The 19,314-nt window shown below is 35.1% G+C and overlaps 1 protein-coding gene across 1 annotated transcript in view; it reads left to right on the top strand.

Annotated features, from left to right (window-relative positions):
- The window catches only part of mmp16b (matrix metallopeptidase 16b (membrane-inserted)), a 31,393-nt gene that overhangs the window by 9,872 nt on the left and 2,207 nt on the right, over positions 1–19,314 (top strand). The window contains exons 2-9 of the mRNA XM_016562049.1: positions 1,071–1,219; positions 2,358–2,477; positions 5,462–5,766; positions 10,430–10,591; positions 15,928–16,145; positions 16,225–16,363; positions 17,179–17,329; positions 17,443–17,558. Coding sequence (XP_016417535.1) covers positions 1,071–1,219; positions 2,358–2,477; positions 5,462–5,766; positions 10,430–10,591; positions 15,928–16,145; positions 16,225–16,363; positions 17,179–17,329; positions 17,443–17,558 — 1,360 coding nt within the window. The remainder of the gene's footprint in view (positions 1–1,070; positions 1,220–2,357; positions 2,478–5,461; positions 5,767–10,429; positions 10,592–15,927; positions 16,146–16,224; positions 16,364–17,178; positions 17,330–17,442; positions 17,559–19,314) is intronic.

Genomic DNA, 19,314 nt, shown 5'->3' with positions numbered 1-19,314 from the left:
GAAATTCATCAGTCATTTGGTACACTTGTGAAAAAGAAGCACACTCTAGCATACTTTTAAAAATAGTACATATTACGGAAATAATATGCTTTAAAAGAATATACATACATGTAAACTGATGTTCTCTGTGTGAATGTTCTCTGACACCTAATTGCATGTGATTTATGATTAAACAAAAAGTTATTAAAGTTTAAATTTAGATGAAATTCAATTAATTGACCCACTTAGGTAGGACTTTATATGTACTGTAATTTCATAATTACTTCTATTGTCTTTTAAATATGGTTAAAGTGCACTGTCAAATGCACTGACAAGCATTTATGGTAAATTATACTTTAATGTCATTTCTACAGAAATTTGTATGTCATATATTTACATATATTTGTAATTACACATTTGTAATGATGAAGTTTATAATATATTAATTTTAAATGTAACAAAACATAGTCATGAAAGTGTACTCTCTTTAAGTACACTTAAGTGGCCTTTTATTTCATTAATATTATATTTTCTCGAAGTACATTTGTTTTTTAAGAAAATACTTTTAAGGTTTGAGGTACACAACAAGTGAACATTCGATGCACATCTTTTTCACAAGGCTATGGCCAATACGAATATAATATTTAGTCCAGTGTTTGACCTATTTGTTTGCATGGTAAATCACACTTCTGCTGCTGTTTATGCATATACAATACAGTTAATATTCCTATTAAACTATTATCATGTTAGTTAATTGCATATACTGTTGGGCCTGCGTGGTTCATGTTAATCAATTGCAACATTTGATTCTATGGACATTTTTGATACTTTTGCTAAACAATTTTGGTATCATGTTGGGTTACCATTCAATGTCCAATATACGTACAGTCTTGGCTTGAGGACAAAACCATCTGAGAACCAGCATAAATTGAAGTCAGAGTTCCTGAACCCCTAAACATGTATGCTTCTTTCTAAGCCTTGTGAGGGCATGTTTAGCTTCTTATTCATTGTTTTGTTGTTCAGGCTACAGCTGAGCCTTTGGGTTTAGCTGAGGACACATTGTCAGGTTATGTTTGTTCTGTCTTTTGCAGGTGTGGTTACAGAGGTATGGCTACCTCCACCAGACACAACCTTACATGGCCGTCCTGCGATCAGCCCAAACCATGCATTCTGCTATTGCTGCCATGCAGCACAAGTATGGACTAAACATCACAGGGACTCTAGACAAGGAGACTATAGAGTAAGTACTCCTAAGAACACATACATACAGTAAAGTCACACATAAAATGCAAAAATATACTGCATAGACTGACTACAGCATACCAGGCCCATTCTCATAAAACTGTGCTGTTTGTGTATGAAAATGGCCTTGCAAAATGCCCATTGCTATTTATTGTTACTAAACCTAACCTTAAAGTGCTAATATTTGAACTCTGTTACAATAATTCTGGAATATATGCTTCTTATGATTTGAATATACAACTGAGTAAATTCTGTTAGTTTAGTACTAAAATAATAAATCATACTTTATAATGTAGAAAAAACTACCCATTTCTCTTACAACACATGTTTTGTGCAGTAGCTATTTGACCCTGTTACATTCCAAATGTTGCAGGGTTAAGTGTTACTGAGATGAAGGTAAATGCAAAAATGGCTAGAAACGGTCTTATCTAGGGAATATCATCACACCACATGAATGAACATAAATATATACACTATGACATGTATGTACATAATGACATTTTGTAAAAAAAAAAAAAATAAATAAAAAATCTTTGACGTCACACCCTCTGATATTATGCCAGAAACCAGGAATTAAACATTGAAACCATGTTATTTTAATTACAGTATAATAAAAATTCTATATAACCCATTAAACTAGAACGGTGATGAACAAGGACATGCAAATTGGCCGGTTTTCCAAAATTTCAATAAAACACTTAACATTAGCTCTGTCAAACAATATGATTAAGTCCAGTATCTATTTTCCATGGTAATTATATCAGTAGTAAGTAATGAGCACAAAAAAATGGGACACAAATGACACAGTTTCCTAGAAATGAGTCATCAATTAAAGAATTCCATGCCTGAATCAAATGAATCACCTTTTTCTTTTTGTTTTTTATGTATCTTCAGAACTGTAATCCAGTGACTTCAAGTATTTCAGAATATACAACAATATAGTAAACACAAGAATACTGATTCATTTTAAAAGTCTAATGAGTATTCTGATGAATGAACGCAGTTATTTTTAAATCCATTCAAACACTTTTATAGTTATGCCTTAAAGCAGCAATGTTAGCTAACCTAGTTTTTAATGTGATGAAGGTCAGAAATGACCTCTCGCCTCCTCCCTTTGCTCTTTTTTTCTCCTCTAGCTGGATGAAGAAACCCAGATGTGGGGTACCAGACCTGCTTGGCGGCATATCTGGATCCCGCAGGAAGAAGCGCTATGCACTAACTGGACAGAAGTGGCAACGCACACACATCACATACAGGTTAGACAGAGACAGGATGCCTCTGTCAGTGTTAATGATTTAGCAATTTGGTCTATAAATATAGCACAGACATTAAAAGACAAGAACTGTGAAATGAAATGCTCGAAATTTATTACAGAGCTTTAAATAAGTTGTCTTAAATGTACAGTTGTCTTAAAGGCATAGAATACATCACACCACATGAATGAACATAAATATATACACTATGACATGTATGTACATAATGACATTTTGTAAAAAAAATAAATAAATAAATAAAAAATCTTTGACGTCACACCCTCTGATATTATGCCAGAAACCAGGAATTAAACATTGAAATCATGTTATTTTAATTACAGTATAATAAAAATTCTATATAACCCATTAAACTAGAACAGTGATGAACAAGGACATGCAAATTGGCCGGTTTTCCACAATTTCAGTAAAACACTAAACATTAGCTCTGTCAAACAATATGATTAAGTCCAGTATCTATTTTCCATGGTAATTATATCAGCAGTAAGTAATGAGCACAAACTGTATGCTAATTGTCAATCATATTTGACGATAGTGGTCCTGACAGAACTATGTGATTCTTTTTCATAATGATATTATAGAAAATAAATGTAATGATCTGTAATGAAATTTTATGTTAAAATTATTATTCAGTATGCATGGACAGTGTTACATGAACATGTATGTTTTAACATATATCATTTTCAGAATAGTTTACTCAAGAATCCCTTAACTCTTTCCCCGCCAGCATTTCCAAAAAAAAAAAAAAAAGGTTGCCAGCCACCGCCAATATTTTTGATAATTTTCACAAAATTTTTGTGGCCCTCAGAATATTTAATTGTATGAATATCTGAACATGCAATATATCAAAAGAAAGAACAGAGCCTCTGCTTAAAAAAAAGCTATTCTAGCTTCATGCTTTCTTTTTTTGATAAACACTTGAATGTGGGTAAGTTTCATAAAAAAGCAACAATTTGAACAAAAAGCAGAGAATATCACGTTTTTGGATCAGATTGAGAACGATGATCAAAACATAGATGGAGTAGATCGCGTCCATAAACACCCCTAAGATGCACAGTGTCATACCACTTCCTGGGTCGACATTTCATTCGGTAGTGTGCAGTTTTGATTTATATGCTATTTAATGTTTGATGATCACTTTATTTTACATATGCATCTGCTTATAATTGCAATCGCTTGCAATGAAGACTGATATGTTACAGCATGACAACATAAACATAAATCTAAAACTGCAGCATTGCAGTTGAAAGTGGAGTAGATTGTATGTTTTTACATTTTGGATTTATTATTATTTGTTATGTGTTGAATTTAAGTTTTTAAAAAGACGCTGCAGAGTATGACATCATATCACAACCATTGCAGCATCCAAAGAAATGTTGCATGCTCAAAGTCTGGTGTGACTGCAGCTTATGCGGCTTGGTTGCTTTTATTTGACTCTATGTCCTTGACCATTCTTTACTTTGGTTGATGTCACTTCCTGTTTACATTTCGCCTGACATCTGGTGTAAATACTGTCCTCTATCTGATGTGTAATTCTTAAGATGAGGAACAGTTTACAGAATCTTGATAAACCGACACCTGATAGGTTGAAACAGACAGACGTCGCTCAAATCATCCTGTCACTGCCATCCTATATGCTGCTCTGCAATGAAGACACAGCCAAGCATATAATAACCTCCAGCATTCACTCTTTAACCTTCAAGAAACATATTTGAATTCCCTGAAGATTACCTTCTAAAGGGCTCGGTGGAAATAGAGTGTTCTCTCACCTCAATTTAGACTTTCCCGGTTACAGCGGGCGATAACGGAAATGATTTATTCAAATCCAGCTTTTTTTAATTGATGGGCCACCTATGCAAATGGAATGTAAATGAAGACAGGCTTGGCAGTGAGTGACTGGCCTCTATAGAGAAAAGTCAGCTGAGATTTTCAGGGCCTCTGAGTCTGTTAGAGGAAGATAAAGACTTCAATGTGGGAAATTCAGCAGAGATGCCAGTCTGAGGGCAGTTGGTGCAGTTCACTTTAGAATTCAAAATGCTTCTCTTCTCTGTGATATTAACACATCATAATAGTGAGGGTTTTTACTATGACATTTGATAGTGGTAGATTTCGATAATAGTGAAGGTTTTGATGCTAATATCTTATGAAATCTCACATAGACACAATCTCAGAAAAATGTTTTTTTAAGCAAATACAAATAAGACTATATTTGTATGTACAAGATATATGATTAAACAAGAACGCTGTAAAAAATAGAAGATTATATAAAATAAAAAAATAAGGCAACCAGCTTTAAGGCTTTTTAAAAGTTTACTCAACTTATGAAAGAATTTGTTGTATCCACTTAAATCAATTGTATCAATTTGGACTTGAACATAACACAATAAGCTATTCAAATAAGCTTGCATTTGCATATTGTGCATAACATGTAAAACATGTTATTTTTGCAGACTTTGCATTAAACAACTTACATTTGTCTAATTCATGTATCAGCTATCAGAACAAACATCTAAGGTTGTACAGAGTTTTATGATGCACTGATTTTGTAACAAAATTAAACACAAATAGAGTTATGGGTGAATTTTTGAAGATAGTTTTAAAACAGGGTTTGTGTGACAAAATGGAAGTGGGAATTTTTACAGTGTATAAATTGTACATCACATCTCTTAGATCCCTGACGTTCCAACTACAGAAATAAAAAAGACAGAATGTATTTATTTATATAACAGGGCCCATCTACAGTGGCTTGGTTATTGATCATTTCTCTTATCCAGTTGTGAGAATGAAATTACAGAAATGGTTATTCATCTGCATTCTGTGCAAATCAAATTCAAGCCCTGAAGTACAAAGTTTTAAGGCATTAAGAAGCAATAAAAAACAAAATCAAGCCTAAACCAAACCATAAATTGGACTATGCCATGGCTTAGTGTTAATATTTACTAGTAAATATTTGTTTTTTCTGTTTTTAGCATTAAAAATGTCACTCCGAAAGTGGGAGCACGAGAAACGCATGAGGCCATTCGCCGGGCGTTTGACGTATGGCAAGGTGTCACACCGCTACGTTTTGAGGCCGTGCCCTACAGCGCTCTGGAGAGCGGCAAACGTGACGTCGACATCACCATCATCTTTGCCTCTGGTTTCCACGGTGATAGCTCTCCTTTTGATGGAGAAGGAGGCTTCCTGGCACACGCTTATTTCCCAGGGCCGGGCATAGGGGGCGACACTCACTTTGACTCAGATGAACCCTGGACGCTGGGCAACCCAAACCATGATGGTGAGAGAATGGCAGGTTAGGCCACATTTTCAATTTCAACAATTAACAAAGAAATAGTGACTAGAGTCTATCAGTATACAAAGATGAATTTTGGATAATTACATTTCTGTCATGACAACTCTTAGAGGGATTGGCATGGTAATGTACATGACAATGTTAATGTATTTGGTCTTGGCGAAATAGATCTGCTACGCTGCTGCTGCTGCGGCAGAGCAAGTACCGAGACTTTCTACTGCCAATACATCCACAACATGCTGCTGTTAGCATGTAAGAAATATTGCTGCTGCAAATATAACATACATGAAATAACCCCTCCCCCCCATATAGCATACATGATTACCTCGTAGCAGATCTATATAGGTGAAGCTGGGGAAGGTGGAGGGTTTCTGAAGCAAGCTGTAACTGCTACGGCAAGCACTAGTCATATATTTGACTGTTGAGCAGCGAGCTCATTGGCTACCCATACAGGAGAGAACCAATCAGCTGTGCCATGTGATAATGATGTCATTAGGTCAGATTGAGTTAGACCTATCAGACTGCGCCATCTAGAGTTTCATGCCAGAACTCTGTATATACACTATACCGTTCAAAAGTTTGGGGTCAGGGATTTTTTTTTAAGTATCTTATGCTCACCAAGGCTGCAATTATTTGATAAAAAATACAGTAAAACAGTAATATTGTGAAATAATATTTAAATAAATTAAAAATAACTATTTTCTATTTTAATATATTTGAAAATGTAATTTATTCCTGTAATGGCAAAGCTGAATTTTCAGCAACAGTCTTCAGTGTCACATGATCCTTCAGAAATCATTCTAATTTGCTGATTTGATGTTCAAGAAACACTTTTTATTCTTACCAAGATTAAAAACAGGTAATCATTTTTTTGTGGAAACCATGATACATTTAGTCTTTACTTTGATGTACAGAAAGCTCAAAAGAACAGCAATTATTTGAAAATATTTTGTATTATTACAAACGTCTTTACTGTCAGTTTTGATCAAATGAATGTGTCTTTGGTGAGTAAAAGTATTAATTTCCTCTAAAAAAAAATCTTACATTTACTACATGGCACAAGCTGATTGGCATCTGCTGATTCTGCAGCCAGTAAGGTTGCTTGGTCAACATTGGTTGAACACTGATTCAGTGTTCGCTGTAAGCTGGTCTTGCAGCAGGTTCCTCTGAAATCCTCCACCTCCCCCTGCTCCACCTGTCTGGTTCTGCTATAGGATTTATGTATGCCTATTATATCTAGTCTGCCAAGACCAAATCCATTAACATTTTCATATTAACATTAACATGCTAAGAGTTATTCATAGTTATCATAATTGAAATATCCTTAAAGAGGTCATATGATGTTGCTAAAAAGAACATTATTTTGTGTATTTGGTGTAATGAAATGTGTTTATGCGGTTTAAGGTTAAAAAAACCACATTATTTTCCACATACTGTACATTATTGTTTCTCCTCTATGCCCTGCCTTTCTGAAACGCGTCGATTTTTACAAAGCTCATCGGTCTGAAAAGCGAGGTGTGCTCTGATTGGCCAGCTATCCAGTGCGTTGTGATTGGCCGAATACCTCAAGCGTGTGACGGAAATGTTACCCATATTGTGATGCCGTGTCCCGGCCGGAGCGGCGAGACAAAAACGAGCCATTTGTTGCATCCAGTGGGGACATAATTACGGATTATAAAGGAAACTGTCCTCCATAAAATGCACTGCACACATCTCAATATTTGGGATGAACTGTTCTGGAACAGTGTTGTAAATACAACTTAATCACTGATTTCTAGTCGTGTCCTCTTGGAAGGCCAAACAAAGTAGTTTCGCTTTCACAACGAAACACACAGAGTCGCATACGGTGGGCTTGAGTGAGCGGAGGCCAGAGGCCTAGAGTGAGGAACGGCCGGCGGACTACCAAGAGCTTGTAACACTCCAAAGAGAAAGAAAAAATTGAAATCGCATCATATGACCCCTTTAAATGTTAGCTTTATTAACGTCTGTTCTAACTAGATATCTGTAAAAATGTTTTCTGCAACCTGATATGGATCAAATCCAGTGATCAATGTTTTTTCTTGGTATCTCTGCTCATGTATTTTTGCATTCACTGCCCTTAGTTTGCCCTGTTTTCATTCATTGCACTGCAGACATGTCACCTTTTTATTACTGACGATGGAAAGCATGTAGTAAACTGGATTCTACTGTAAAGATATGTTTTGTGAAAATTTCTGTTGATCATGGCAGTAAATGCTGGTCATATATCCAGACATGTGGTGTAGTCAAGCGCACTGTTGACATTTAAAGAGCCTGTTCTAGATTGCTTTGGTGGAGTGAAGTTGCACACTCCCAATAAAGTCTGTCAGATTTCTGTAATCTTCTGCATCCTCCGCAAACGGCTGCTTAAATCCACCTGTGTGTGGTATATAAGTGCAAATTCAACACTGTATTCTTTAACCAGCTTAAGTAGCCACTAAATGTATGTAATTTGTTAAGACTTTACAATAAAGTTCTATATGTGTTAACAATAGTTTAATAAGACTTTTACAGCCATATTTATGACCAGCGGGGCAGAGTAATGATGCTGTTCAGGTTCTAAACTTCACTGCCCTTAGTTTGCCCTGTTTTCATTCATTGCACTGCAGACATGTCACCTTTTTATTACTGACGATGGAAAGCATGTAGTAAACTGGATTCTACTGTAAAGATATGTTTTGTGAAAATTTCTGTTGATCATGGCAGTAAATGCTGGTCATATATCCAGACATGTGGTGTAGTCAAGCGCACTGTTGACATTTAAAGAGCCCGTTCTAGATTGCTTTGGTGGAGTGAAGTTGCACACTCCCAATAAAGTCTGTCAGATTTCTGTAATCTTCTGCAATCTTCTGCAAATAATCAACGCTATCATTGGTCGCATTTGATTCTTAAGGGTATTCCTTAAGGGTATTCCTCCCTGAATATATCTTTGTGTGCACATGTTGATGTCTGTGCATGTTAGGTGTCAGCTTTGTTTGATATGTAGAATTTGCGTTACAGTTGCACCCATTAAATTAGAGGTAATCAGATCCATCTCTTCACCGCGAGCTGCACTTAGAGGCACTCAGCTTTAATTACCTGGGCCGACTGGATGCAGAGAGCTTTTAAGATGCTCATCTCCTTTCACAAAATGTCTCAGCCGAGACAGCAATGAATGGCTGCGAGTGCGACTACATTCACTACTGTTTTTTTTTACTGCCTCCTGCACTCAGGACCCTTGGCTGTTTGTTTTGCTGCCGTCTCTGATGTTACACATACCTGGCATAATAGCTTCCCATGGTTTCAGGCTTCATTAGAGTCACCACAGTCTATATGGCCACACACTGTGTGGTTTTCTTTCTTTACGTTTAGGCTGATTGGCATCAACATGTTATAAAATAAACAGCAATTTGGAGATTATTTTTAATAGGTAATTTAGAAGTGAATGCCTCCCACAGCATTCACAAACTGTTACCAGATCAGATTGTACAAAGCTCCAAAAATGTCCCAAAGCAGTTTGTTTCCAAATAGTTTGTTATTAAGTGTTTTGAGACCTACAATAGCTTTGTGTGAGGAACAAACCCAAAATTTCGGTTTGTTCAGGTATGTTGTTTGAATTGCATGTGAAAAAGAAGTACACTTTATAGCACAATTTTAAAAAGAGTGCTTATTACAGAAATTATATTCTTTAAAATAATATATTTCAGTGCGAACTGAGTGTAACGTTTTCAGACACATTAATTGTTTGTCATTTGCAATTAAATGAAAATTATAGTATTATATATTATAGTTATAAAACGGTGTATTATAGTTTAAATGTATATTAAATGCAGTTAGTTGCACTACTAATGCAATCCTTATATGTAATTACATAATTACATCTATTATCTTTGAAATATGGTTAAGTGTACTTTCGAATGTAATGACAAGCATTTATGATAAACTAAAAATATACTTTAATGTAACTTCTATTAAACCTTCTATGTCATGTATTTAAATATATTTGGAATTACAGATTTGTAATGATGAATTTGAAATTTAGCACATTTAACATGTATTAACTTTTAATGTTACATCAAATAGCACTAGAGTTGAAATTATAGTACTTTACATGTGTGTTAGTATATTAACGCATCATCATAAGTGTACTTCTTTAATGCATGAAAAAGATTATTAAAACCTAATGATTAAATCTTTTAATTTTACATTACAAAGTGCACTTGTTTAAATTTTGTCTGTATAAGTACACTTCAATAGCCTTTTATTTCATCAATATTATATGCACGTACATTTATATATGTATATATATAGACACATACACATAAAGATTTTGAATTACACATGCACATTTAATACAATACCTTTACTGAGAAGGATACTTTGCATAACATTTTCATTCATCATTAGGTCATGATGGAAGATATTTCCAGTTACAAATTGTTGTATAATATAAAGCAATGTGGGATCTGTTTTGCATTCTGTTTCCAACTGTTTCTGTCATGCCCACACACTGTATTAAGATGGTTCTCAGATCAGGCACTTGAGTGGTGAGTCATAATGCCAGATGCTTCTCATAGATAAGAGTACAAGCACAACAAAAAACTAAGCAAATCTTGTGTTTGTATTTTCACTGTTGTTTTATACTCCTTAGGTAATGACTTGTTCCTTGTGGCGGTCCATGAGCTTGGTCATGCTTTGGGACTTGAGCATTCTAATGACCCTACGGCTATAATGGCTCCATTCTATCAGTATATGGACACTGATAGCTTCAAACTGCCTCATGATGATCTACAGGGCATCCAGAAAATATATGGTGCGTTTAAACCTCTGGTCCCATAATCTACTGGCGTGGCCATATCTGTTTACAGTAACACTGATCAAACTTACGGTTAAGGATTTGAATAAAATGGACAACAATAAGGCTAAGCCATATCATATTGACCAGGTTATTATAGAAACATGGTTGTGAACTTATTTGACTTATTTTGCCATGTGAGCAACTGCATTTCAACCAGAACTACCTCACAACACCACAGCAAACCCCTAGGACACTCTAACAACTGCATAGCAACACATCTCTTCACTGCGAGCTGCACTTAGAGGCACTCAGCTTTAATTACCTGGGCTGACTGGATGCAGAGAGCTTTTAAGATGCTCATCTCCTTTCACAAAATGTCTCAGCCGAGACAGCAATGAATGGCTGCGAGTGCGACTACATTCACTACTGTTTTTTTTTTTACTGCCTCCTGCACTCAGGACCCTTGGCTGTTTGTTTTGCTGCCGTCTCTGATGTTACACATGCCTGGCATAATAGCTTCCCATGGTTTCAGGCTTCATTAGAGTCACCACAGTCTATATGGCCACACACTGTGTGGTTTTCTTTCTTTATGTTAAGGCTGATTGGCATCAACATGTTATAAAATAAACAGCAATTTGGAGATTATTTTTAATAGGTAATTTAGAAGTGAATGCCTCCCACAGCATTCACAAACTGTTACCAGATCAGATTGTACAAAGCTCCAAAAATGTCCCAAAGCAGTTTGTTTCCAAATAGTTTGTTATTAAGTGTTTTGAGACCTACAATAGCTTTGTGTGAGGAACAAACCCAAAATTTCGGTTTGTTCAGGTATGTTGTTTGAATTGCATGTGAAAAAGAAGTACACTTTATAGCACAATTTTAAAAAGAGTGCTTATTACAGAAATTATATTCTTTAAAATAATATATTTCAGTGCGAACTGAGTGTAACGTTTTCAGACACATTAATTGTTTGTCATTTGCAATTAAATGAAAATTATAGTATTATATATTATAGTTATAAAACGGTGTATTATAGTTTAAATGTATATTAAATGCAGTTAGTTGCACTACTAATGCAATCCTTATATGTAATTACATAATTACATCTATTATCTTTGAAATATGGTTAAGTGTACTTTCGAATGTAATGACAAGCATTTATGATAAACTAAAAATATACTTTAATGTAACTTCTATTAAACCTTCTATGTCATGTATTTAAATATATTTGGAATTACAGATTTGTAATGATGAATTTGAAATTTAGCACATTTAACATGTATTAACTTTTAATGTTACATCAAATAGCACTAGAGTTGAAATTATAGTACTTTACATGTGTGTTAGTATATTAACGCATCATCATAAGTGTACTTCTTTAATGCATGAAAAAGATTATTAAAACCTAATGATTAAATCTTTTAATTTTACATTACAAAGTGCACTTGTTTAAATTTTGTCTGTATAAGTACACTTCAATAGCCTTTTATTTCATCAATATTATATGCACGTACATTTATATATGTATATATATAGACACATACACATAAAGATTTTGAATTACACATGCACATTTAATACAATACCTTTACTGAGAAGGATACTTTGCATAACATTTTCATTCATCATTAGGTCATGATGGAAGATATTTCCAGTTACAAATTGTTGTATAATATAAAGCAATGTGGGATCTGTTTTGCATTCTGTTTCCAACTGTTTCTGTCATGCCCACACACTGTATTAAGATGGTTCTCTCTCTTCACTGCGAGCTGCACTTAGAGGCACTCAGCTTTAATTACCTGGGCTGACTGGATGCAGAGAGCTTTTAAGATGCTCATCTCCTTTCACAAAATGTCTCAGCCGAGACAGCAATGAATGGCTGCGAGTGCGACTACATTCACTACTGTTTTTTTTTACTGCCTCCTGCACTCAGGACCCTTGGCTGTTTGTTTTGCTGCCGTCTCTGATGTTACACATACCTGGCATAATAGCTTCCCATGGTTTCAGGCTTCATTAGAGTCACCACAGTCTATATGGCCACACACTGTGTGGTTTTCTTTCTTTATGTTAAGGCTGATTGGCATCAACATGTTATAAAATAAACAGCAATTTGGAGATTATTTTTAATAGGTAATTTAGAAGTGAATGCCTCCCACAGCATTCACAAACTGTTACCAGATCAGATTGTACAAAGCTCCAAAAATGTCCCAAAGCACCATAACAATAGTTTGTTATTAAGTGTTTTGAGACCTACGATAGCTTTGTGTGAGGAACAAACCCAAAATTTCGGTTTGTTCAGGTATGTTGTTTGAATTGCATGTGAAAAAGAAGTACACTTTATAGCACAATTTTAAAAAGAGTGCTTATTACAGAAATTATATTCTTTAAAATAATATATTTCAGTGCGAACTGAGTGTAATGTTTTCAGACACATTAATTGTTTGTCATTTGCAATTAAATGAAAATTATAGTATTATATATTATAGTTATAAAACGGTGTATTATAGTTTAAATGTATATTAAATGCAGTTAGTTGCACTACTAATGCAATCCTTATATGTAATTACATAATTACATCTATTATCTTTGAAATATGGTTAAGTGTACTTTCGAATGTAATGACAAGCATTTATGATAAACTAAAAATATACTTTAATGTAACTTCTATTAAACCTTCTATGTCATGTATTTAAATATATTTGGAATTACAGATTTGTAATGATGAATTTGAAATTTAGCACATTTAACATGTATTAACTTTTAATGTTACATCAAATAGCACTAGAGTTGAAATTATAGTACTTTACATGTGTGTTAGTATATTAACGCATCATCATAAGTGTACTTCTTTAATGCATGAAAAAGATTATTAAAACCTAATGATTAAATCTTTTAATTTTACATTACAAAGTGCACTTGTTTAAATTTTGTCTGTATAAGTACACTTCAATAGCCTTTTATTTCATCAATATTATATGCACGTACATTTATATATGTATATATATAGACACATACACATAAAGATTTTGAATTACACATGCACATTTAATACAATACCTTTACTGAGAAGGATACTTTGCATAACATTTTCATTCATCATTAGGTCATGATGGAAGATATTTCCAGTTACAAATTGTTGTATAATATAAAGCAATGTGGGATCTGTTTTGCATTCTGTTTCCAACTGTTTCTGTCATGCCCACACACTGTATTAAGATGGTTCTCAGATCAGGCACTTGAGTGGTGAGTCATAATGCCAGATGCTTCTCATAGATAAGAGTACAAGCACAACAAAAAACTAAGCAAATCTTGTGTTTGTATTTTCACTGTTGTTTTATACTCCTTAGGTAATGACTTGTTCCTTGTGGCGGTCCATGAGCTTGGTCATGCTTTGGGACTTGAGCATTCTAATGACCCTACGGCTATAATGGCTCCATTCTATCAGTATATGGACACTGATAGCTTCAAACTGCCTCATGATGATCTACAGGGCATCCAGAAAATATATGGTGTGTTTAAACCTCCCATAATCCACTGGCTTCTACATAACTGTTCACAGTATTACTATTAATACAAATCAAACTTAGGGTCAACAATTTGAATAACATGGACAATAATAAAGCTGAGCCATATCATATTGACCAAGTTACCATGTCGGTGGACTTATTTTGACTTATTTGGCCAGTAAGCAACAGCATTTCAACCAGAACTACCTCGCAACACCACAGCAAACCCCCAGAACACTCTAACAACTGCATAGCAACACACTTAAAAACATGCATAAGAATAATAATAATAATTGTTATTATTATTTTAATTTTCTTGTTTTAATTTGTAACTAAACTTTTAACGGTTTCATGTGTAAGTGAAACAAATGTATTCTTGTAATAATTTACAAAAACATTAAATAAGGGGTAATGATGCTCTATTTTTATTCAAAGACGCAATAAAAATGCAATTTATTCTTTTTTTTTTTTTAAATAAATTCTTGAAAAGAAAACCATTTGTAGTTTGGCATAATCTCTTATTATTTTTCTTTGGAAAAAAATTATGCACTGCTTGATATTACTTGAAAAAAAAGTCAAATCATATTACTTTGGTGTAAACAAATTATATACAGTATATACATACATAAATACATACATACCCCTGCAGACCCTCATAACTGTTAGGTCAATAAGTTCCTTAAAATATCAGAAATGTTTACCTTTTTATTAAAAGAAAAGATACCTCACTTTTATGGTCAAGTAATTCTGTATAATTAAATGTGGTGCAACTGCTCTAATAATTGTAATATTTATAGATTAATAACTTATGATATTTGTAAAAAAAAAAAAAAAGATTTTGTAATATATATATACAGTATAGTTGCATTTTACAATAATGTTCAATTTGTTAACATAATTTAACATGAACTAACAATGAAAAATACTTCTAAAGCATTTCTTAATCTTAGTTAATGTTAATTTCAACACTTACTAATACAATAAAATCAAATAGTATATCTGTTAAGTTACATCTGTTATTTAACCTGAACTGAACCAAACTTTTTTTTTTTTTTACATTATGACTGTGTCCACTCATGGAAAAAATGGAAAATAGATATTACTTTTATCTCATGACATTTTTAGAGTCAGTACATTTCTTGAAAATTGAATAAAAGTTTTGCACAACCATATGAAATACAAAGTGTACATTTATTAGAATTTGGCACATATTCATTCTGCAGGTCCTCCAGACAAAAATCCTCAGCCTACAAGACTACTCACAACCGCTACGCCTCCTCGCTTGCACCTACCAACTGACCCTCGAAAGCATGACCGACAGGGTCGCCCTCCTCGCCCTCCGCAGAAGTCAAAACCTGCCCATCCCTGAGGAAAAAAAATTAACTTAAATGATTTTAGCAAATGGCTGCAATATAACAAAGAGTGAAAAATTTAAGGGGGTCTGAATACTTTCCGTACCCACTGTATATATACAGTATAGTTGCATTTTACAATAATGTTCAATTTGTTAACATAATTTAACATGAACTAACAATGAAAAATACTTCTAAAGCATTTCTTAATCTTAGTTAATGTTAATTTCAACACTTACTAATACAATAAAATCAAATAGTGTATCTGTTAAGTTACATCTGTTATTTAACCTGAACTGAACTGAACCAAACTTTTTTTTTTTTTACATTATGACTGTGTCCACTCATGGAAAAAATGGAAAATAGATATTACTTTTATCTCATGACATTTTTAGAGTCAGTACATTTCTTGAAAATTGAATAAAAGTTTTGCACAACCATATGAAATACAAAGTGTACATTTATTAGAATTTGGCACATATTCATTCTGCAGGTCCTCCAGACAAAAATCCTCAGCCTACAAGACTACTCACAACCGCTACGCCTCCTCGCTTGCACCTACCAACTGACCCTCGAAAGCATGACCGACAGGGTCGCCCTCCTCGCCCTCCGCAGAAGTCAAAACCTGCCCATCCCAACTCCAAACCCAACATCTGTGACGGAGGTTTCAACACTTTGGCAATCCTTCGACAGGAGCTGTTCGTCTTTAAGGTAGGAATAATGAACAGCTTCACTGAGAATTAGTCCAGCATAAATTGTGTGTTTCCTAACACCAGTACACTCTTATTAGGATCAGTGGTTCTGGAGGGTGCGAGATAATTCTGTGGTGCCTGGATACCCGATGCAAATTAGCTACTTCTGGAGAGGTATGCCTCCCAAGATCGATGCTGTCTACGAAAACAGCGAGGGGAAGTTTGTCTTCTTCAAAGGTAAGATGTTTTTCCTTCAGACGTTTAAATCTTACAGGCTAAATATAGATGTGAATATCTGAAGGAAAGTGCTCAGCTTTCAGGATCTACTGAGGGCATTTTCATACTTGGTTTGTTTGGAGTTTGTTTCAGAACTTGGCATGTTTTCTCTCTTAGTTCGGTTCATTTAGGCATATATGAACACAGCAATCGACCATAACTGGTCCGAGATCATCTGAACGAGGTGGTCTTGACCAGATTGAACACAAACTCTGGAGCAGTTCGTATGTGTTGAGAAAGCAATCCGACCCAGCGGACCAATGAACCAAGCTGTATTATCATTCATAATGGGAAAAATGGGAAATTTGTTTCGTAAAAAGCAGCAGCGTTTGATTCTGTGGGTGAGCACATTAGTTAACACAGTTGAAACAGCACCTCTTCATCGTAAACTGTTGTGTTGGTATGAATCTGGCCATCATTCCCACTCTAAATGATTTACCAGTTAGAGCGGGAATGATGGTTACATTCACAATAAACCAGTGGAGCTAACTTCTCGATGGATGATGCTATGAGGAACATAACCAGGTGTACTCTGACCAATGACAGGACAGTTTTACTCACATGTGACTTGCAAAAACACATTTTGGCATGCTTTCAAATGTTGCCTTGTGAAAGCAAACTGAACCAAGAAGCAAATGATCTACAGATCTGAAAATGTCTAAAACAGTCATAATTACAATCAATAATACCAATACTATTAATATTATTATTAGAAGAAGAACAAGCATTTTTTAAACACTAAAGGCAAACTTTTGCATTTCTTTGAATTTCTGAAGGCAACCGGTTCTGGGTGTTTAAGGATACAACCCTGCAGCCCACATATCCTCAGGACATTTCTCTTTTTGGCAATGGAATGCCCACGCAGAGCATTGAAACAGCTGTTTGGTGGGAAGATGTGGCCAAAACCTACTTCTTCAAAGGGGACAGGTCAGTTTTATAGCTTATAGCTACAGTGTACAATGGGAGCCAGTGGATACCGCCTTCACTGGACTGTTCCATAATGTCTGAGACGTTTTTTCGGTCTCTGTCTACTATTACAGATACTGGAGGTACAATGAGGATATGAGAACCATGGACCCCGGATATCCAAAACCTATTACTGTGTGGAAAGGCATCCCAGACTCTCCACAGGGAGCTTTTGTGGACAAAGAAAAGGGTGAGACCTTGAAATTATCCTAGTTGACTATGCAATGCCTTGCAAAAGACCCCAATTTGCTCATATGACAAACCTAGTTTTGAAATATAGCCATTGAGCTTTACAATACTGGAACTCAGAATTAATTATTGCCATAATTGCATTTGTATTGGTGCCATGGCCTGTTGGTTTGCACATATGCTCAGACACATTGAGCTGTGACTTTTTATGTTGGTGACGCAAGTTTGAATATGCTTGCATTTTATGCATACTATAAAATATAGTCTATTAAGTAAATTGGAAAAAGGCCCAAAATTGTTATATATATATATATATATATATATATAGTGGATGACCTGGAAGGAACTAGGGAGCATTAAAAATTCAGAATATAATGTGACATTGTGAAACCCTAAAATGAAAATTCTGTCATTATTATTTACCCACTCATGTTGTTCCAAACCTATACTACTGTTCAGAAGTTTGGGATTGTTTTTTAATATTGTTGTATTTTTTTTTTTATTATTATTATTTTTTTAAATATATATAAATTTAAACATTTTTAATTGCAAAGGGAAATTTTCTGTTTTGCATAACTACACTATATGGACAAAAATACTGGGACACACCCCTTAATTATTGATATTCCACGGTCAACTTTAAGTGTAATTATTGGAAAGCGGAAGCATTTAGGAACAGCAATAACTCAGCCATGAAGCGGATGCCCACGTAAAGTCACAGAGCGGGATCACCAAGTGCTGGGGTGCATGGTGCATAAAAGTCACCAACGCTCTGCTGATTCCATAGCTGAAGCGTTCCAAACTTCCACTGGCATTAATATCAGCACAAAAATGTTTGTCAGGAGCTTCATGAAATGAGTTTCCATGGCCGAGCAGCTCCATGCAAGCCTTACTTCACCAAATACAATGGGAAGCATTGTACAGAGTGGTGTAAAGCACACCAGCACTGGACTCTGGAGCAGTGGAAACTTCTGTTCTGTGGAGGGACGAATCACGCTTCTCTGTTTGGCAGCCTGATGGGCGAGTCTGGGTTTGGAGAATGCCAGGAGAAAGTTATTATACCTACTGTAAAGTTTGGTGGAGGGGGGATAATGGTATGGGCCTGTCAGGGGTTGGGCTAGGCCCCTTACTTTCAGTGAAAGGAATTCTTAATGCATTGGCATACCAAGACATTTTGGACAGTTCTATGCTTCCAACTTTGTGGGAACAGTTTGGGGAAGGCCCTTTTCTATTCCAGCATGACTGTGCCCCAGTGCACAAAGCAAGGTACATAAAAACATGGCTGGATGAGTTATATGTTGAAGAACTTGACTGGCCCACATGGAGCCATGACCTCAACCCCATCAAACACCTTTGGGATAATCTGGAACACATATTGCGAGACAGGCCGTCCAACATTTGTGTCTGAGCTCACAAGTGTTCTACTGGACAAATTGGCAAATATTCTCACAGAACCACTCCAAAATCTAGTGGAAAGCCTTCCTAGAAGAGTGGAAACAGTTATAGCTTCAAAGGGAGGGCCAACTTTATATTCTATAGTCTATGTATTTAGAATGCAAAGTCATTAAAATCCCTAGTCATATTTCCAATTACTTTTATCCACATAAGTGTATACGGTTACACTTTACTTGAAGTAGTGTGCATAAGACTGACATGACACCTTCATAATCATGACATGACACATGTCATGAATATGAAGGAGGTTTTATGCATGTTTATGACAACTGTCATTAAGTGTCATTCGCTCAGTTATGTCA

The sequence above is a fragment of the Sinocyclocheilus rhinocerous genome, unplaced genomic scaffold (assembly GCF_001515625.1).
Source record: "Sinocyclocheilus rhinocerous isolate Xijiao unplaced genomic scaffold, SAMN03320098_v1.1 scaffold48, whole genome shotgun sequence".
NCBI lineage: Eukaryota > Metazoa > Chordata > Actinopteri > Cypriniformes > Cyprinidae > Sinocyclocheilus > Sinocyclocheilus rhinocerous.
This window is presented reverse-complemented; position numbering and strand designations above follow the sequence as displayed.